Source organism: Lutra lutra, chromosome 15 (genome assembly GCF_902655055.1).
Source record: "Lutra lutra chromosome 15, mLutLut1.2, whole genome shotgun sequence".
Taxonomy (NCBI): Eukaryota; Metazoa; Chordata; class Mammalia; order Carnivora; family Mustelidae; genus Lutra; species Lutra lutra.
The window spans coordinates 4,434,462-4,457,104 of NC_062292.1; the positions used below are offsets into that span (position 1 = coordinate 4,434,462).

At 36.0% G+C, this 22,643-nt stretch overlaps 1 protein-coding gene across 7 annotated transcripts in view; it reads left to right on the forward strand.

Annotated features, from left to right (window-relative positions):
• Positions 1–22,643, forward strand: part of SUCO (SUN domain containing ossification factor) — a 97,218-nt gene that overhangs the window by 72,031 nt on the left and 2,544 nt on the right. For 5 of the 7 annotated variants that reach the window (XM_047704647.1, XM_047704646.1, XM_047704648.1 and 2 more), the window contains 5 exons: positions 1,066–1,153; positions 4,315–4,419; positions 5,961–6,115; positions 6,610–6,701; positions 22,038–22,093. In XM_047704647.1, the coding sequence (XP_047560603.1) occupies positions 1,066–1,153; positions 4,315–4,419; positions 5,961–6,115; positions 6,610–6,701; positions 22,038–22,093 (496 nt within the window). Of the gene's footprint in view, positions 1–1,065; positions 1,154–4,314; positions 4,420–5,960; positions 6,116–6,609; positions 6,702–6,969; positions 7,061–22,037; positions 22,094–22,643 lie in introns of all 7 variants that reach the window. The other 2 variants (XR_007123014.1, XM_047704645.1) reach the window with 2 other exon arrangements.

Here is a 22,643-nt window from a genome sequence, read left to right on the forward strand (position 1 = left end):
AACACTTAGGCTGCTTCCATGCTTGGCTGTTGTACATAATGCTTCAGTAAACATGGGGATACATATATCTCTTCAACTTAGTGTTTTTTCATTTTCTTCAGATAAATACTCAGAAGTCAAGTTACTGGATCATAAATAAGTTTTATTTTTAATTTTTGAGGAACCTGCTTATGTTTTCCGGAGTGACTGCGTCAATTTGCATTTCTGCCAACAAGGGTTCCCTTTCCTCTACATCCTTGCCGACATGTGCTTCGTCTTCTCTTTTTTGGCAATAGCTGTTATGACAGATGGGAGGTGATCTCATTATGGTTTTGATTTGCATTTCCATGATGATTAGTGATGTTGAGCATCTTTTCATGTACCTGTTGGCCATCCATATAACTTTGTGGAAGAGGTCTGTTTAGGTCCTCTGCCACTGGATTCTTTAATTTTTTATTACTGGGTGTTACACGTTCTTTATGTATTTTGGATATTAACTCAATCAGATATGGGATTTGCAAAGTTTTTCTCCCATTTGGCAAGTTGCCTTTTTATTTCTAATGGTTTCCTTTGCTATGCAGAAACTTTTTCGTTTGATATGTACTTGTTTATTTTTGCTTTTGTTGTCAAATCCAAAAAAATCATCACCAAGATCAGTGTCAAGATGCTTACCACCGTTTCTCTTTTACATTCAAGTGTTTAATCCATTTTGAGTTACTTTTTGTGTATGGTGTTAGATAGTTGTCCACTGTCATTCCTTTGCCTGTGGCTGTCCAGTTTTCCCAACACCATTTATTGAAGAGATTGTTGTTTCCCCATTTTATATTCTTGGCTCCTTTGTCATAAATTGATTGATCACATATGTGACTGATCTTACATAGTAGTGAGATATGGAGAATTGATGTTAAGGAAGGAGATACCTAAGGGATCTCTTTATATTACCTTTGTAAGTGTTCCAGGCCTCAGTAAGAGTCATTTTAAAAAAAGTATATTTATCTCACATACTGAAATCAGAAGTGTGTTTCCAGTAATAAGTTAATGAATAAGAAATTAAAGCTATTTAATAAATCCTTTCTTGCTCCACAGGTACCGAAAACAAATGGAGGAAATGCAGAAGGCTTTTAATAAAACAATAGTAAAACTTCAGAATACTTCAAGAATAGCAGAGGAGCAGGTTGGTCATCTTCAACTCTTACTTACTTTTTATATAAATTTCTTTTGAATTTTATAGGCTCTTGCTGGTAAGAAGGATAAGTAGTGTTGGTTCATTCTTTCCCCTGATAGTTGATGATATAAGCCTATTATGTGATGTCATATTTGGGAAATTACCTAGCTATTAGCATCTGTTTTTCCTCCAGAGAAAATGTCTTGAGCATTATTCCTGTTACATTTCCAAGTCTGTGTGTGTATATGTGGTAGAAGTGCAGTGGCCTTTTTTTAAGCAGCTTTGTTAAACTCAAATCTTTTGTGGTTTTCTACACAGCTAATCTAATTGATTGCAGATAAGAACGGTTCTGTTTCTTCTTTTTATTCCTTATACCTTTTCATTTCTTCTTTTTTTTCCTCTGTCTGTTGTCTGTGATGCAGTATGATTGGTAATATCGGCCATTACTCTGTCTTGTTGATTTTAAGGAAACAATTTCAGTATCACACAATTTCAGTATTGTAGTATCCAGATGTTTATTAAAAGTTTTTACAGTGTGTTACTATAATGAAGAAATTTTATACTTTTCTAAAAGTTTATCTGGGACTAGGGGATGGTGGGATGAAGCGAGGAGGCCTGAGGTTTCAGAGTTTAGTGCATTTTACTGCTAGTTAAAACTCTAAAGTATAACACAATCCAATTGTGGTTCCATACAAATTTCCTCTTTAGTGTCTTTTTTTTTTTTTAATTGAAGTTTGAGAGTTACTTAAAATGTATTCAAAATATAAGTCCTTTATTAGAGATGTACTTTGCAAATTTTTCTCCCAGTTTGTTACTCGTTTTATCATTCTCTTAAAAGTGTCTTTTGAAGAGCAGAAGTTTTTAATTTGTTAAAACCTATTTATCTGTTTTCTCTTTGCTCTATAAAATCTTCCCCTTACCCAGAGTCACCAAGAATTTTTCCTCAGTTTTCTTCTAAACGTTTTATGTATAAATATAAATCAATTGAACATATATTTATATATGTGTGTGTGTGTGTGTGTGTGTGTGTGTGTGTATGTGTGTGTGTGTGTGTGTTTATATATGGGTGCGTTTCAGGACTTCTTTTTTATTCTGTTCATCTTTTTTTATGCTGATACCAGACTGTTGGAGATTATTGTAGCTTTATAGGAACTCTTGAAGTCACGTAGTGTGAATCTTCCAACTTTGTTCATCTCTTCCAAAACTGTTCTGGCTAATACGGATTTTAGAATCAGCTTGTCAGTATCTACAAAAAACAACCTGTTTGCATCTTGATTAGATTTTGTTGAATTTATACATCAGTTTGGAGAATTGATATCTTAACAATATTATCTTCTGACCCATGAACACAGTAGTTATTTAGTACTCTATTAATTTTAATAGTTAAAATGACTTCCCCTCGGGGCGCCTGGGTGGCTCAGTGGGTTAAGCCGCTGCCTTCGGCTCAGGTCATGATCTCAGGGTCCTGGGATCGAGCCCCGCATCGGGCTCTCTGCTCAGCAGGGAGCCTGCTTCCTCCTCTCTCTCTGCCTGCCTCTCTGCCTGCTTGTGATCTCTCTCTGTCAAATAAATAAATTAAAAAAAAAAAAAATGACTTCCCCTCTATATTTTTTGATGTCAAAGACTTACTTTTAAAATAATTTATATATTATTAACAGTATTAGAAATAAATCTTGATTAGAAGTGTTAACTTATTAAATTTCATAGTTTTTTCTTTAAATGTTTGTAATTATCTGGAATTTATCAGTGTTTGTCAAATGTGAGTCAGAAAAAACAGTTTCATGAGTCAGGTTCAGCATTTTAAACAGACGAAGTAGGCTAGAAATTACCACAGTGTATTGCAGTAAGGGAAGTAAGTGAAACTTTTTGTTATATTTTTATGAATCCATCTCTCCCAACCCACCCACCCCTGGCCCCCTCTCCCCCCCCGCCACACACAGTTGAGATTTAAAACTTAACTTATTTATTTTAAGGTTTTTATTTATTTAACTGAGAGAAAGCACAAGCAAGGGGAGTGGCAGGCAGGAGAGGAAGAAGCAGGCTTCCCACTGAGTGGGGAGCCTGATGGGGGGTCTCGATCCCAGGACTTTGGGATCATGACCTGAGCCAAAGGCAGGTGCTTAACTGAGCCACCCAGGCGCCCCTAAAACTTACATAAATCTAAATTTGGAAAACTTAGGTCTAGAGTGATAAATGGTTATATAACTATTTCATACATGATCCTAAATAGAGTCTTAGATTTTCTTTACATTCTGCCTTCTTCTCGTCCTCCCCAAATTCAGTAGTAAGTTGAAATTTTCAGTATAGTCTCCCTAATATGGGTTCCTGATAAGGAATATGATGCCTAATTTCCTAAAGTATGCATGCAAATATTTCACATAAAAACATGTTTGTTCATTATAAAAGTTTTAAAAATCTAGAGCTAGAGAGATGGGTGTTTTTGATTAATTTATTTTCATTGATGATATTCTAGCATTGACTAGATGAACTGTTGTAGGGTTTTGACTATGTGACATCCTATGTTCCGTCCTAGTGTGCAACAGAATAGAACTTGTAAATTTTTTGGGATGAGCCTGCTTCATATAAAAAAAAAAAACATTTTTCAAAAAATTTTCAACATGTTTTTGTGCTGACTGCTTTGGCTTAAAAATACTTACTTGATAGGGGCGCCTGGGCGGCTCAGTGAGTTAAAGCCTCTGCCTTCGGCTCGGGTCATGATGCCAGGGTCTGGGGATCAAGCCCTGCATCGGGCTTTCTTCCTGCCTCTCTGCCTGCTTGTGATCTCTCTCTCTGTCAAATAAATAATAAAATCTTTAAAAAAAAAATACGTATTTGACAAAGTGATTATTTTGCATACAGCTGGTTTATGTATATGGAGCTGATATTAACTTGAAAAGTAATTTTTTATTACACAGTAATCCAAATGGTAGCAATAAATAGCAAAATGGTTTTTTGGAGGGCTAAGGAGAGGGAGGGTTCAGCATTTTTTGTTTTTTTTTTTTTTTTTTAATTTCTGGTCACACTTTACAATATTGATTCATTAAAAACTTGTATTAATATATTTTTTTTTCTTGAGGAACTTAGTAATTTTACTGGAAGTTATACAGTGTATATAATGTACAGATAAAACTTTCATACACACAAAAATAATACTTCTTCCTTTATCATAGGATCAGCGGCAAACTGAAGCCATCCAGTTACTACAGGCGCAGCTGACCAACATGACACAGCTTGTTTCAAACTTATCAACAACAGTGGCAGAATTAAAACGCGAGGTATTGTTATTGCTAGTTTTGTAAGACACACTGCATATATAGAGGTTGTTACAAAGGCCGGCTTGTTAAGAATGTGCTATCTAAGAACTTCAGCCAAACAAAATGGTCAGTTTATAGAGCGCTTCTTCAGAATACCAGAATGTGGCATTTTGAAGTTTTGGAAATACACAAATTATGATAATTTTTGGAAAAGGCATTTGTAGTTTAGGTCTTAACCTAAAATATGGTTACAAAGCAGTTCTAACTTTTTTTGCCTTTTGCAAACCGCTGATATGTCATTTTCAGTTTATAAAGGCTTATTGAGGTGCTTAATAAAGCAAAAATTTTATCGACTTAGTAAGTATTTCTTGAGCATCCATTGTATGTGGGTGTGAGCGGTATAGTCCTTGGAGTGTACAGCAGTGAGTGTCCTTGGCACTGCGCAGAGCCTCTCTTCTGGGGAAGGGGGAATACTTACAGTAAATATACGTGAGGGACAGTGGAATGCAGAATGAAATGTGTGTGTATGGAGTGGTGTGGTAAGGGTTGCTCTTTTAGCTACGGTGGTTTTGGAAGGCTTATCTGAGGCAGTGGCATTAGAACTTGAGTGCTCAACGTGGGGCCTCGGGTCAGAACAAACCTGTTACTAGCCACACTAGGGCAAAGGACCCACGATTGGAAACAATGTGATATGTTTAGTTGGCCTGGCTGGAGCAGAATGAGGGAAAGGAAGGTAAGAAGTACCTTCAGGGTATGGTGGGGCTCATGGAGGCCTTTGTACACAATTTAGAGTTTGAACTTTATTCTAATCATTGCAACTCATTGGAAAGAATTAAGAAGTGATGGGGGTCATCTCATTGAGGATACATTGAGAAACTCGCTATTTGTTGCTCTGGAGAATTGCCTCTTAGGGAAGAGCAAAAGCAGAAGTGGGGAGGATACCAGTTAGGATGTAGTCACAGTAACCTGGGTGAGATGATACTGATTTGGACTAGGGTTTTAGAAGTGGAGAACATTGTGAAGTTGTTGAATTCAGGAAATATTTAAGAGAAGGACAAGCCTTGATGAAAGATTGGATGTGTGGGATGGGGAACTAAGGATGACCCCATGTTTTTTGCTTAAATAACTGGGCGTTTAGGTAGGAGCAAGATTTTTTTTTTTCTCCCCAAGTAGGAGATAGTACAGATGGAAAAACACAGCAAATGTAGCAAAATATTAACTATTGGTGAACATAGTTGAAAGGCATGAATATATTCATTGCTATTTTTAAAAGTTTTCCGTAGGTTTGAAAATGTTTAAAGATTTGTGGGGGGCGGGGGGAGAAGACAAAGTAAGACATTACCTCAGTAGTACATTTTCTAAGAGCATGCCATGCATTTTTTGGTTTTGAAACACATTAAAAAATGTTTAAAATGATTTGTTCTTTGAATTTTATATCCCACGGTATTTTTCCTTAATAAAATTTTTAAATAATAATCTAATAACAAAATATAATAGTACAATATTTAATATTACTATAATATATAAAATATATAATAACTAAATCCTTTTTCTCCTCTCAGGTTTCAGATCGACAAAGCTATCTTGTCATATCTTTGGTTCTCTGTGTTGTCTTGGGACTAATGCTTTGTATGCAGCGTTGTCGAAACACCTCTCAATTTGATGGAGACTATATTTCGAAACTTCCTAAAAGTAATCAATATCCAAGCCCTAAAAGGTAATGTCACCATTTTATTTCACATTTTTTACTATGTGTTTTTTTATATTTTTGAGAAATTTTACTGAATAAGGGAATACTGAGATAATTTTTTTCCCCATATGATATCTGTTAATATCATGCAGTATAATATCATATGATGCAGTGTTAAAACAACATTGGAATTAGCAAGATAGTCCTGTATCTGGAAGGTTCTATAGACTGGAATAAAGAAAACATTAATACGAAGTGCATAAACCATTGAAATATTTTGGTTGTGAAGGATCCTTGAATGTGGAATTCAAAGGGAGAGGATAATAGGTATTTTAATATAGCACATTTTAGAGAATGATCCCTAATTTTTTTTACATGTAATAGCAGTAACTGAGTTTTACATTAGAGATTGGTATTCCGTGGCATGTTCAGTTCTCAGTAGCTTCCATCAGGCCCCAGCTGCAGAGTAAATTATATGTAGTTTACTCATTTGCCCAGTGTTGATTTTCTTCATGTTTTAGGTGTTTTTCATCTTATGATGATATGAATTTGAAAAGGAGAACTTCATTCCCCCTCATCAGATCCAAGTCTCTACAGTTAACGGGCAAAGAAGGTAGATTTTTGTGCCATGTTTATATATAAACGTGAATCTAGCTCACTTCTGCATAAGTTTAATGTCAGTGTTGTGTTCAGAGCCATCTGCAGCAGAATAATGGGCATAAGTAACCTTTGTGTTTGTGCTGCGTCAAAGCCACCTTCTCACTTGCACACTTTCTGTTTTTATTCCTAAAAGCCCAGAGGGTGGGGAAGGGAGGCTTACTTTAATTAGCCACTGATAGCTTTGTTTGCACATGCTCCTGTTTAGAAGTATTTCTTTTTAGAAAGGGATGTTTGAGAAAGTTCAACAGATTTGGAAAACCTGAATGTGCTCCCATAGCATCCTGTGCTTATCTGCCTCCTCTTCTTGTACAGGTAGGACCCCTTTTGTCTCTAGTTGAGGACTGTGAGGCACTTTCCGGGGAAAAAAAACCTAGTTTATCTCTTTTTTATAGGCTAAGGTCTATAAAACGTTCCATTGTCTAACACTCAATGAATACTTAAATTTAAATGAATGAATTTGTACCGAGTGGCTATTTTTCTATATCCGTTCTTTCATAATTAGCACTTCCTAAGAGACTTAGCTTTATAGCAGTATTAAAATAGCCAAGTTAATTGTATATTTCAATTAGGATTGCTTTCTTAATAATCACTAGCTTCTCTTTCCTTAGGATTTAGTAACAGCAGCATGTTTCAATTGATTAAATCGTTTGAATAATCATTGCTGAGCATTGCTGATGTACTATGATCACAAAGTTCTCAGATAAAACCTTATTATATGTGTGTTTGCTTAACACTAGTAAATCTCTTCTTCCTTCCTGTTTTTTTCTTTCTTTTTTTGTTCTTTTGGGTGATTTTCTTTTATAACTTACATTTTTAATTTAAGTGTTAGGTATTAAGAAAATGTAATTGTGGGGCGCCTGGGTGGCTCAGTGGGTTAAGCCGCTGCCTTTGGCTCAGGTCATGATCCCAGGTCCTGGGTTCGAGCCCCACGTCGGGCTTTCTGCTCAGCGGGGAGCCTGCTTCCTCCTCTCTCTCTGCCTGCCTCTCTGCCTACTTGTGATTTCTCTCTGTCAAATGAATAAATAAAATCTTTAAAAAAAAAAAAAAAGAAGAAAAGAAAATGTAATTGTTATGTGTAAAGCTTGATGAATTTTCATAAACCAAATGAACACACCTGTGTGACCAACACACCCAGACTGAGAGAACATTATCCAGCATCCCAGCAACTTCTTGTGCTCTTTTAGTCACTGTCCATCCCATCCCAGGGTAGCCACCGTTTTGATCTCTGTCTTTTGATGTCGTGATGTTGCATATCTTTTCATGTGCTTCGGGACATTTGTAAATCATCTTTGGAGAAATGTCCTATTTAAATTAATTTAAAAGATTTTTTCTTTAATTTTTTTGTTGTTAATTTCTCCAATGTCATGAAGTTTCCTCATGTTTTCTTGTAGGAATTTTACAGTTTTACATCTTATATGTAGGTCTTTAATCCATTTTAAGTTAACTTATGTATATTGTGGAAAATAGGGTTTAACTTCATTCTTTTACATGTCAGTATCCAGTTTTCCCAGGACTATTTGTTGAAGAAACTGTTTTTCCTCATTGGCTGGTCTTACTACCTTTGTTGAGGATTATTTGACTGTATGTGTGAGTTTATTTCTGGGTCCTTTATTATTTTGGTCTGTTTACCAGTCTTTATGCCAGTATTACACTGTTTGTTTTGTTTTATTTTGTTTAAAGATTTGTTTATTTGAGAGAGAGACAGAAAATGGTGGGGGTGGGGGACAGAAGGATAGAGAGAGAAAATCTCAAGCAGACTTTGTGCTCAGTGTAGAGCCGCACACGGGGCTCAATCTTACAACTCTAAGATAACGACCTGAGCTGAAACCAAGAGCTGGACACTAACCGACTGTGCCATCTTGGCACTCCGGTACCACACTGTTTTATTTTGTTCTGTTTTTAAGATTAATTTATTTAAGAGAGAGAGAGAGATAGTGGCAGGGAGGGATAAAGGAATAGGGAGAGAGAGTCTTAAGCAGACTCCATGCTGAGCGTAGAGCCGGACACCAGGTTTGATCTCATGACACTGAGCGGAAACCAAGAGTTCTGTGGTCTGTTTACCAGACGTAGGTAGTACTTGTGCTACCCAGGTATCCCAGTACAGCACTGTTTTGATGACTAGCTTTGTGACATGTTCTGAAATCAGGAAGTATGAATCCTTAAACTTTATTTTTTTTTAAAATAGTTTGGCCTATTTGAGGTCGTTTGAGAAGTGATGAAAATTTTAGGATTTTTTTTTTCTACTTCAGCAAAAAAATATTGTTGGAATTTTGATAGGGATTGTGCTGAATCTGTATTATCATTTGACAGTATGGACATCTTAATAATATTAAATGTTCCACTCATGAACATGAGATGTTTTCTCATTTGTGTCGTCTTTTTTATTTTTATTTTTTTAAAGATTTTATTTATTTATTTGACAGAGGGAGACACAGCAAGAGAGGGAACACAAGCAGGGGGAGGGGGAAAGGGAGAGGGAGAAGCAGACTTCCCACTGAGTGGGGAGCCTGATGTGGGGCTCGATCCCAGGACCCTGGGATAGTGACCTGAACTGAAGGCAGTTGCTTAATGACTGAGCCACCCAGGTACCCCTGTGTCTTCTGTTTTAAATTTGTTTGTATATTCTTTAATTTTTTCTGTCAATATTTTGTAGTTTTTCCTTATACTTTCTTAGGCATATCCCTAAGTATTTTATTCTTTTTGATACTATTGTAAATGGAATTGTTTTCTTAATTTCCTTTTTGGATTGTTCAGTGTTAAAAAGTATAGGAGTGCAGCCGGTTTTTTTGTGCTTTGATTTTGTGTCCTGCAACTTTGCTGAATCCATCAGCAGTTTTTTAATGCAATTCTTAGGATTTTCTATGTATGAGATCATGTCATCTCTGAACAGAGATTATTTTACTTCCTTTTGTCCAATGTGGGGTGGGTGGGGAGAGGGAGAGAGAATCCCAAGCAGCTCCACGCCTAGCCCAGAGCCCAACAACGCTGAGATCATGACCTGAGCCAAAATCAAGAGTACAAGGCTTAACTGACTGAGCCACCCAGGCAACCCCCCCTTTTGTCCGATTTGGATGCCTTTTATTTCCTTTCTTGCCTAATTGCTCTGGCTAGGACTTCCAGGACTAAGTTGAATAGAAGAGAGCTGGCATCCTTGTCTTGTTCCTGATCTTAGAGGAAAAGCTTTCAGTCTTTCATCATTATTATGTCAGCTATAGGCTTTTTCATAAATGGCCTTTAATATGTTGAGGTTTCCTTTTGTTCTTAATTTATTGAGTATTGTTATCGTGAAAGGTGTTGAATCCTCTCATGTGCTTTTTCTACATCAGTTGGGATGATCATGTACATGGCTTCTGTCCTTCATTCTTTTATTTTTTATTTTTTTAAAGATTTCATTTATTTATTTGACAGAGAGAGAGAGATCACAAGTTAGGCAGAGAGGCAGGCAGGGGTGGGGGGAAGCAGGCTTCCTGCAGAGGAGAGAGCCCCATGCGGGGCTCGATCTCAGGACCTTGAGATCATGACCTGAGATGAAGGCAGAGGCTTAACCCACTGAGCCACTCAGGCACCCCTGTCCTTCACTCTTCTAATGTGTATTACATTGATTGATGTTCATATGTTGAATCATTCTTGTTATTCTAGAAATAAATCTCCATTTATGTAATATCCTTTTAATGTGCTATCCAATTTCCTTTGCTTATATTTCATTGAAGATTTTTGTATCAGTATTCATTAGGGATATTGGTCTGTAGTTTTTCTGTAGTGCCTTTGTCTGGCTTTGGTATCAGGGTAATTCTGGTTATATAGAATGAGTTTGGAAGTGTTCCCCCTCTGGATTTTTGGAAGAATTTCAAGAATTGGTGTTAGTTCTTCTTTAAATGCTTGGTAGAATTCTTTAATGGAACTATCTAGTTGGGGGCTTTTCTTTGTTGGAAGGTTTTGATTATTGATTCAGTCTCCTTACTTGTTATTGGTCTGTTGATATTTTCTCTTTCTTCATGATTTATTCTTGATGTGTGTTGCTAGGAATTTATGCATTTCTTCTAGGTTTCCAATTTTTTGGAGTACAGTTGTTCATATTAGTCTCTTACAGTCATTTTTCTGTGGCTTGGTTGTAATGCTCCATGTCTTATTATTATATATCCTAGGATTTTGTACAAAGTTGATATGGATTAATACAAAATTGACAAATTACATAACCTCTTGCCTGCTAAGTATTTAAGATAATAATGGGGCTTATATCCATGTTTTAACTTAACATTAATTCATTTTAAGTCTTATTCTCTTAGTATCCTTCTCTCTCTTCATCAGATTTATACTTTGATTTGCAACTCTCACTTTTGTTGACAAACCAGGTGGACCAAAATTGTTTTGATTTTTTGTAACACATTTTTACTGTGAAATATAAGGGAAACAAAAAACAAAAATGTGCATAAACTAGAATGTACACTTGCAAAGTAATTATAAAGTGAATGCCTGTGTAGCTAACATTCAGATCAAGGAGTAGAACAAGATGGGCATTATTGGTATTGCTTCTCCCAGAAATAGCTGTCTTGAATTTTGAAATAATCATACGCTTGATTTTCTTAATAGTTTTACCATCAGTGTTTGGATTCCTCACAGTGTAATATAAGTTTTGCCTGATTTTGAGCTTTTGATAAATTGAATCATACCACATGTAAACATTTTTGTCTTCAGCGTTCTTTTGGGAGATTCATATACATGATTGCATCCCATTTCAATATTGTATACTATTTCAGCAGCTAATTCACAGTGAATTTATCCATTCTACTATTGCTTAGCTTGGGGCTATTACAGTTAACGCTGCTGTAAACATGCATTTGTATACTGGAACATAGTTGTATGAATTTCTCTAGGAATACTACCTAGGTGTAATACTGCTGGATTATAGAGAATGCTGCTCTGCCAGTCATCAGGGCAGGCTTTTCCAGAGTGGCCGTAAAACAGTTTGTGCTTCCACCAGTGCTGTGGGCATTTCCATTATTCTGCATTCTTGCCAACAAACACTTAGGATTCTTAGGTTTTAAAGTGTTCATTAGCCTCAGTGAAGTTCATTAACCTCAGTGAAGTTGTGATTTGCATTTATCTGATTACTAATGAAGTTGAACATCTTTATTTATGCCTTTTAGTTATTTGACTTTCTTGGGCAATTTTACGGTTTCGCCTGGTCTTCTTTTGGGTTGTTTATATCTTTTGTAGTGGTATATAATTATTTTTAAGATTTTGATTCTAGTCATTGATAAGTATGTTGCAGATATCTTATTTTGCTTTGAAACTTGTGTTTTATATGGAGTTTTTTTTAAATAAGAGAAGCTCCTCTTAATGTTAGTGTAATCAAATGTATACATTTTCCCCCATTATGGTTAGCTTTTTATGTCCTGTTGAAACAGAATTTTTTGCCCTAGGATGATATTCTCTTATAATTTCTTTTAAATATTTACTTCAGTTTTTATTGTTAGGTCTTTAATCTACCTGGAATTTATTTATTTATTTATTTATTTTATGTTTGGTGTTAGGTAGGAATTCCAGTGTATAATTTTATATGAATTTTCAAGTGTTTCAGGTTTCTTGGCCATTGTTGGCTCTTTATCGTTCCATATAGATTTGGATCCTCTATTAAATGTTTCATTGCAAACAAAATTTGATTGAGATTACATAGATTGCATATCAATTTGGGAAGGATATAGCATATCCCTTTTTACTCCAATAGGGTCTAACTTCTGGGAGCTTCATTCCTAGAATATTTTTTGATGCTGTTGTAAATTGTATCATGGGCATGCATGTGTGTATTTGTGTGTTTACTGATGGTATGTAAAAATACAATAGATTTTGGTGCTGTTGAGGTTAACTCTGTGCTTACTGATTGCTTTCTGGATCTGTCCATTTCTGATAGAGGGGCATCATAAGCGTCCAGCCATGTAATGGATTCATGTGTTCCTTCCTTCTTGCAGTATTGTTAGTTTTTGCCTCACATATTTTGACACGCTGTTGTGAGGCACATGTGCATTAAGGATTGTTATCCTTAATGTAAGATTGTAAGTCTTCTTGGAGTATTGACCTCTTATCATTATGAAATGGTCCTCTTTATCCCCGATAACTTCATTGTTCTGAAATCTGCTCTGTCTGAAATTAATATACCGAATCCTGTTTTCTTTTGATTTGTGTTAGCATATCTTTCTTTATCCTGTACTTTTCGTCTGTATCTATATTTAAAGTGTGTTTCTTGTGAAAATAATCCCATTTACAGTGTACCAAAAATAATAAAATACCTGGGATAAACCTAACCAAGGAGGTGCAAGACCTGTATTCTAAAAACTATAAAACACTAATAAAAGAAATCAAAGGTGACACAAATGGAGAGATGGTCCCTGCTCATGGGTTGGAAGAACCAATATTGTTAAAATGTCCATACTACCCAAAGCATTCTATAGATTTAATGCAGTCCTAATCAAAATATCAACATTTTCCACAAAACTGGAACAAATAATACTAAAATTTGCATGGAACCAAAAGATCCCAAATAGCCAAAGCAATCGAGAAAGAACAAAGCCTAAGATATCACAATCCCAGATTTCAAGATATACTATGAAGCCATAGTAATCAAAACAATATGGTACTAGCACAAAAATAGATAAGTGGAACAGAGTAGAGAGCTAAGAAATAAACCCATGCCTGTATGATCAGTTAATATATGACAAAGGAGGCAGGAATATACAGTGGGAAAGACACAGTCTTTTCAACAGATGGTGCTGGGAAACCCAGAAAACTACTGGCAAAAGAATGAAACTGGACTGCTTTCTTACATCATACACAAAAAAACCCTGAAAATGGTTTAAAGATCTGAATGTGAGATCTGAAACTGTAAAGCTCCTAGAAGAAAACATAGGCAGTAATTTCTTTGACTTTGACCATAGAAACGTTTTTCTATATATGTCTCCTTAGGCAAGGGAAACAAAAGCAAAATAAAACTATTGAGACTATGCCAAAATAAAAAGCTTCTGTATAGTAATGGAAACCATCAACAAAATGACAAGGCAGCCTACTGAGTGTGAGAAGATACTTGCAAATGATATATCGGATAAGGGATTAATATCCAAAATATATAAAGAACTTACACAACTCAACACCAAAGAAATCCCCAAATAATCCAATTAAAAGTGGGCAGAGGCCCTGAATAGATATTTTTCCAGAGAAGACATACAGATAACCAACAGACACACGAAAACATGCTTAATATCACTAATCATCAGGGAAATGCAAATCAAAACCATAATGAGATAACCACCTCAGAATGGCTAAAATCAAAAACGTAAGAAACAATAAGTGTTAGTGAAGATATGAAGAAAAAGGAACCTCATGCCTGATGGCAGGAATGCAAACTGGTATAACCATTGGGGAAAACAGTATGGAGTTTCCTCAAAAAAATTAAAAATAGAATTACTAGATGATCCAGTAATTCCATTACTGGTTGTTTACCCAAAGAAAATGAAAACACCAGGGGTGCCTCGGTGGCTCAGTGGGTTAAAGCCTCTGCCTTCGGCTCGGGTCATGATCCCGGGGTCCTGGGGTCGAGCCCCTCATTGGGCTCTCTGCTCGTCAGGGAGCCTGCTTCCCAACTCTTCTCTCTCTGCCTGCCTCTCTGCCTGCTTGTGATCTCTGTTTGTCAAATAAATAAATAAATAAAAATCTTAAAAAAAAAAAAAAAAAGAAAGAAAAGAAAATGAAAACACTAATTCGAAAAGATCTATGCACCTCTTTGTTTATTGCAGCATTATTTACAGTTGTCTAGTTATGGAACTGTCCACCCATAGATGAATGGATTAGATGTGGTGTATATATATATACACATACACAATGGAACATTACTCGGTCTTAAGAATGAGATCTTGTCATTTGTAACAACATGAATGGAGCTAGAAAGTATAATGCTAAGTGAAATAAATCAGAGAAAGACAAATGCTGTTATGATTTCACTCATATGAAAAAAAAAATGATTTCACTCATATGTGGAATTTAAGAAACAGGAAAAACAAAGAGACTCTTAGATATACCGAATGAACTGATGGTTGCAAGAGGGGAGATGGTTGGGGGATGAGTGAGTGAAATAGGTAGAGGGGATTAAGAGTACACTTACCATTTTCAGCCTTACAGTAACCAAAAAATACAAATGGAACCAGATACCTCTTTCCATCTATTGATAGGGAAAAACTGTACTCTAAGATGGCTCACCAAACCAGCAAGGGAATTCCAGTCCCTGTCTCAAAGCCCTTCCAGGTTCTTCCTTCCTATCCTGTTTCCCACGCGCCAAAAGTACCAGGTATGCAGAAGCAGAAGGGTATAAATTCCCCTCCCTGCTTGTGCTCGGGACTCAGACCTTTGGAGAACAACGTTGTCTGAGCCCTCCGGTGTTAAATAAACCTCCGATCCTCCAAAAAAAAAAAAAAAAAAGTACACTTATCATGATGAGCACTGAGGGACTAATGTATAGAACTGTTGAATCATTATACTATATAACTGTATAAATTTTTTTAAACATTAAAGCCAGTTTCTTGTAAATAACATACAGTTGAGTCACGTGTTTTGTTCTAGTCTTAAAATCCTTGAAATGGTGTATTTAGACCATTAATATTTAAAGCGATTATTGATACAGTTCGATTAATATTTACTGTTTGTTATTGTTAGTTATCTTTGTTCCATTTTCATCTTTCATACTTTTTTCTGCCTTTTGTACTTCAAGTTCAGCATTGTATATAATTCCATATTTTCTCCTTTCATAGCATGTATTCTTCTTTCACTTTCTCTTGTGGTTGCCCTGGACTTTGCAATATACATTTACAACTAATCCAAATCCACTTTCAGATAACACTGTACCCCTTCATGGGTAGTACAACTATTTTGTAATAACAAGATACTTCTTTTTCTTTTTTTCTTTTGTCAAAATACTGCTAATTTCTCCCATCCATTCCTTGTATCATTGCTGTCATTCACTTGCACATAAGCATATATATGTATGTGTATGTATGTGTGTGTGTGTGTGTATACACACACACACATATATATATATTCCTTTATGTAGATTTTAGTTTCAGACCTGTGTCTTTTTCCAGTTTTCAAAAAAACCACTTTTTAACATTTCTTGCAAGGTTTCCTGACATAATTTCCCTCAATTTTTTGCTTGTCCAAGAAGGATAATTTTTGTAGGATATAGAATTCTAGATTAGTGTGTTTTTTTCTCTCAATAGTTTAAATATTTCACTCCACCCTCCTGTTGCATGATTTCTGAGAAGTCAGATATAACTTGTCTTTTTCTTTAGGTAAGGTGTGTTTTTCTTCTTTTTCAGAGTTTCTCTGTATCTTTGAACTTTTTGGAGTTCGTATATGATATGCCTAGGTGTAGTATTTTCGGCATTTATCCTGTTTTGTGTTGTCTGAGCTTCCTAGTTCTATGGTTTGGTGTCTGACATTAATTTGGGGAAATTCTCATTCATTATTACTTGAAATATTTCTTTTGTTCCTTTCTCTCATTCTTTCCTTCTGGTATTCTCATTACTCATATATTATACATTTTACAGTTGACCTGCACTTTTTTGGATATTCTGTTCTGTGGTTTTTTCTTTTTTCCCTTTTCTCTTTAATTTTAGAAGTTCCATTGTCATGTCATAAAGCTCAGTGTTTCTTGCTCAACTGTGTCTAGTCTACCAGTGGTCTCATCAAAGGCATTCTTCATTTTTTTTTTTTTTAACTTTTATTTATTTTTTTTTTTTAAGATTTTATTTATTTATTTGTCATAGAGAGAGAAGCGAGAGCGAGCACAGGCAGACAGAGTGGCAGGCAGAGGCAGAGGGAGAAGCAGGCTCCCTGCCAAGCAAGGAGCCCGATGTGGGACTCGATCCCAGGACGCTGGGATCATGACCTGAGCCGAAGGCAGCTGCTTAACCAACTGAGCCACCCAGGCGTCCCGGCATTCTTCATTTTTGTTACTGTGTTTGCTCTAGTGCTTCTTTTTTATCCTTCATTAGAACTTTTCTGCCTACATTATCCATCTATTCTTGCATGTTGTCTACTTTTTTACATTAAAGCCCTTAGCATTTTAGTCATAATTTTAAAAAATTCCTGGTCTGATAATTCCACCATTCTTGTCATCTAACTCTGGTTCTCATGCTTGTTTATTCTCTTCGAACTCTGTTCTTTGCTTAAGAAATGCCTTGTGATTTTTATTTTTTTTTTTTGAAAGGTGGGACATGATGTACTTGGTAAAAGGAACTGTGGTAAACAGACCTTTCATAATGTGGTGGTGAGGTGTGGTGGTAGAAGAAACGTTCTGGACTCCTCTATTATTAGGTCTGAATCTTTTGGTGGGTCTTTGTCCCTGGACTGTTCACTTCATTAGTGCTTCTCGGGTTTCCCCTTTCCCTTAGGCAGGTCAGGCTCTGATAAAACACTGGCAGGTTCAGCTCTACTAAAATAGTTCTCCTAAAGTCAGTCCTTGTTAAGAACAGAATACTCTGCAATATTTCAAAGAGCTTCTGGAGGTAAAACTCACAGAAGTGTAGAAGCTCCACTCTGACGGGTATCCTCTTTGGACTTTCTAACTTAAGGATTTATCCACACTGAGCATCCATCAATATATCAATTAATGTAGTTCAAGTTTTCCTACATGGGCACTGGTTCCCACAGAGGTTTCTGTGTATCTGCCTGTCTCTGAGTTTTGGGACCGTCGTTTGTCGTGTGACCTCACTTTTCCGAAGATATATGAAGAGTTGATTTTTCAGTTTGTTTAGCTTTTAACTTGTTGTTAGGACAGAATGGCAGCTTCCATGAATACAGGCACACTTTTTGAGACTAAAGACAACTTTGTTTCTTCCTTTCATCCTTAACAGATTTTATTTCCTTTGTTTCCCTAGCTGTTGTGGCTAGCATTTTAGCAGTGTTGAATAGAAGTAGCTGATGGGGACCTTTGTCTTATTCCCATTCTTAAAGGAAAACTCTTAGTGTTAAGTATTATTATTTGTAATAGATGTTCTGTAGATGCCCATTATCTAAGGAAGTTCCTCTCAGTTTGCTAATAATTCTTCTTCCCTGTGAATCTGTTTAATCTTACCAGATACTTTTTTAGCTTCTTTTAAGATGATCATTTCAGATCTGTTACTAAAATGAATTATACTAATCAGTTTTCTAGAGTCACATTTTTATTACATAATAAATACAAGTTGGTCATGATATTTATGTGTGTGTGTTGTGTTCATATTATTATTTTCACATAATTCTGTTTGATACTCTGGGGATTTTGCTACCTGTTCATGAATAAGGCTGGCATGTAGTTTTTTATTTCTCACACTGTTGGGTTTGGGTGTGTAAGGTGTATAAAATCAGATGGGCACTGCTCTCTTATTTTTAGTTCTCAGAAAGAGTTAAAGATAATAATTATTTATTTTTTGAATTTTTATTCACATAGGTCCAGAATTGTCCTTGTAAGAGGAGTTTTTGTTATAGGAACTTGATTTTTTTGTCACTTTAAATTAAAAATTTCCATGAATTTTTCCATGTCATCTCAATGTTAAAATTTATTAGTGTAAAGATACTCACTTTTACCTATTAACATTTTATTTTTCCTCCCTTTTCCAAAGAGATTTTTTTGTTAGAGCTGAGAAGAGATGCTTTTTCTATTATTAGAAGTTGTGCATTATTTTTGACATTTTCTCATACTTTAGAATTTACAAATACTTCTCAAAATCTGTAGTTAATCAGTACTTTTTTCCTCTTCTTGGACAGTACCAAGATCTTTTATCCCCAACTTGACTCACATGCTACTCTTTTGTGTATTTAAATTCTATTTTTTTCTTAGTTGTAATTCAACAAGGAATACTATGATTATTTTTCACACTTAACGTTCATTTACATTTATCCACATGTATACCGATTCTTAATTCTTCAGGTCTGCTTTCTGAGAATTTCCATTTGCCGTTGCTTCCCTTCATACCGAAACATGATCTTTTTTTCTTTATTCCTGTTTAAATTTGTTGGGTTCTTTGAGTCTCTCAGTTGGTATCTTTTGTCAAGATTGGAAAATTCTGGGCGCCTGGGTGGCTCAGTGGGTTAAGCCGCTGCCTTCGGCTCAGGTCATGATCTCAGGGTCCTGGGATCGAGTCCCGCATCGGGCTCTCTGCTCAGCAAGAAGCCTGCTTCCCTCTCTCTCTCTGCTGCCTCTCTGTCTACTTGTGATCTCTCTCTGTCAAATAAATAAATAAAATCTTAAAAAAAAAAAAAAAAGATTGGAAAATTCTTAACAACCATTATTTTCCCCCCAAAACATTCCCTCTACCTCATTCTCTTTTAGAATCCACATTTAATTCAGTATGTTACCATCCTTTTCACTTTAGCTCCCTAAACTCTACTTATTTCCATTCTTTTTGCCTTTCTGTGTTATATTTGGGTGATTTCTTCTGAACTGTTTTCCAGACTACACATTCTTGGCTATCTGTAGTCTGCTATTAAATTCTTTCGAGTTTTTAATGTCATTTATTACATTTTTCCATTTCTAGGAGTTGCTTCAGTATTTTTTTAAACATCTAGGTCCCTTTTTTTTTTGTTTGTTTTTCCTGCAGATATTTTCAAGCTGGTTTTTTATTTAGACATAGTAAGTATACCTGTCTTTATAATCTTATCTTTGATAATTCTAGTATCTTAAGTCTTTGTGAATCTGTTCATTAATTTTGTCTGTAGGCTCTTGCTCAAGATGCCTCTGGTCTTTCTGGGCTTGGTTACCTTTGTGTGTTGGTCCTTCTCTTTGAAAAATAATTTGTCGGGATAATTAGAGAGCTAGAAGGTAGGTCCTTCTGCCAGAGAAAATTTGTGTTTGCTTTGTATTCAAGAATATTTTATGTTAGTGGCATGAGGTTAGTTGGACCACCAGATGATGGGAATTCGGACTGTAAGTCCCAGCATTGCATGGGTTAATTCTTTCTCTGAGGGTAGTTCTTTAGAGTCCTAGCTTACAGGGGGATGAGTGAGGGTGTCTTATTAGACTGCTACTGTGGGTGCGTCTGGAGATTTTATTTCTGAGTCATTCTCTTGATACCATCAGAGCTAAAATTTACATACTCATGCATTGGCAAATGCTGTCAGGACAAGAATGACTTTTGTGTTCCACTTCACTGTCTGGCTTCCTACTTTTATTTCAGATTTGGTCTAGAGATTACCTACTTAATCTTGGCTACTCTTCAGTGCTTTTTAGTGATTTTTAAAAAAATTTTAATTAATTAACATATAGTGTATTATTAGTTTCAGAGGTAGAGGTGATTCATCAGTCTTATATAATACCCATTGCTCATTATGTCACGTGCCCTCCTTAAAGTCCCATCACCCAGTTATACCATCCCCCCCCATCGCTACCCCTCCAGCAACCCTCATTTTGTTTCCTATGATTGAGTCTTTTATGGTTTGTCTCCCTCTCTGGCTTCTTCTTGTTTTATTTTTACCCCCCTTCCCTATGCGTCTCTGTTTTGTTTCTTAAATTCTGCATATGAGTGAGATCATATAATAGTCTTTCTCTGATGGACTTACTTCGCTTAGCGTAATACCCTGTAGTTCCATCCACATGGTTGCAAATGGCAAGATTTCTTTTTTTTTTTTTTTTTAATTTTTTTAAAAGACTTTATTTACTTAATTTGACAGAGATCACAAGTAGGCAGAGATGCAGACAGAGAAAGAGAGAGAGAGAGGAGGAAGCAGGCTCCCTGCTAAGCAGAAAGCCCGATGTGGGGCTCGATCCCAGGACCCTGGGACCATGACCTGAGCCGAAGGCAGAGGCTCTAACCCACTGAGCCACCCAGGCGCCCCAAGATTTCATTTTTTGATGGCTGAGTAATCCATTGTGTGTGTGTACACACACACACACACACACACACACATTCTTTGTGCATTCATCTGTTGGTGGACATCTGGGCTCCTTCCATAGTTTGGCTATTGTGGACATTACTGATATAAACATTCGGGTGCACATGCCCCTTTGGATCACTACATTTGTATCTTTAGGGTAAATACCCAGTAGTGTGATTGCTGGGTTGTAGGGTAGCTCTGTTTTCAAGTTTTTGAGGAGCCTCCATACTGGTTTCCAGAGTAGGTGCACCAGCTTGCATTCCCACCAGTGATGTAAGAAGTTCCCTTTTCTCCACATCCTTGCCACCATCTGTTGTTTCCTGACTTGTTAAATCCATATTTAGTTGCTTACGTAGAGAGGGTGGTCTGAGTAACAAGTTAACAACCATTTCTAAAAGTGCCATTTTTTTTTTTAGATCAGTTTGAGTGAGATTAGTAACTGATAGAAATGGCAATTAGAGGAATGTTTAGATATTTTGATATACTTGATGACTTTCTCAACAGATTTCTAGGACATAATGTAAAAAATTATAATTGGTTGAATCATGTTATTAGTAAATTTGCAGTATATGAAGTTTTAGAGTGAATTTTACAGCTTATAAATTTCTGGTTCTGTCAGACCACATATTGTTTACTTTTAATGGGTTCAGTAGGACTGAAATTCCGTTTATCTTGTCAGTCAAATGTCTTTCTTGTCAAGACATTTATCTTGTCAGTGTGGAAGTGGTATGCAGCTGTCTTTAATGTGCTTAAAGGAATGAAATCTTAGAAACCTAAAGCAAATATTTCTAATTTACTCACCTTGCCAGAAGTGTTTATTCATTATTGCTTTGTCATTTATATTGCATGTTCAAGCTATTTTTAGATTTTGGCATTCAGAGTTTTGATCACAATAAAATACAATTAGAAAAAACTTCTTAAATTTCTTTTTTAGTGTGTGTCTTCCTTTAACTGGCTTTTGTGCCTGGTCGCCACTAGTTGCACATAATTAACCCACATTCGTGACACAGCGTGGCTTCGTGTTTTAGAGGAATACTCAGATGATGTGTGGGTTTGTTACTAGCTTACCTGGTGATGTTACCTTCTTATTAGGTAAAGGGTAGGGCTGGGCCCTGAGCGGGGGATCCTTACTGTGTTGGCTGATGGCTAGCTGTCTGTTAGAAGCTTAAGGAAATTACTTGAAGGAGGCTGATCAAACCTAAGATAAAAATGGTACCATCTCCCATCTTGTCGCTTTTCACTAATTTAAAATGCATAAATATATGCTTGATGTGGTATAATTATAAACTCATTGGTTAGGAAAATAATCACTAAGGGACAATATATAATATTTTTGGTTTTTATCTTAGCATGATATACTATATGTCTGCTTTTTATTTTCTGTTACTTACAGTAGACCCAAATGATTTGTACATCGTAGAACCCCTCAAGTTCTCTCCAGAAAAAAAGGTAATATTTTGATTCTTTTTAAGTGTATTGGTATGTTATGACATAGTAGATAAAGAACTGGGTAGAAAGGTTTGATTATCTTTAAGTGGTCCTTAAATTTACTGTATATTTCCAGTCATAATAATGATACAAGTCAATGTTACAGAGGTCAGCAAACGACGACTTACAGGCTGTATCTGGCTTGTGTGGCCTGTTCTGTCTGAGCCCGGAGCCATCTTAAAGGGTTGTAAAATAAAAAAGAATATGCAAGAGATACAGTATGTGACCTGTAAAGCCTAAAATATTTACTGCCTGGCCCTTCACAGAAAAGATTTGCTGATGCCTGGCTAGTGGTCCTTATTTATTTGTCAGTGTGTGTTAGGCACAGTGTGTGCGTGCGCCATTCCTGCATTGCTCACAGCAGCCTGGAGATGGTATTATCCCCGAGTTGAAATGAGAACACCGAAATTCAGAGGGTTTATGTTGTCTTTGAATGATCCATTAAGTCAATGGTAAAACTCAAAATATACTTGGGCTTTTTGGTTATAAAGTCTGCATTTTCCGTTTTGCC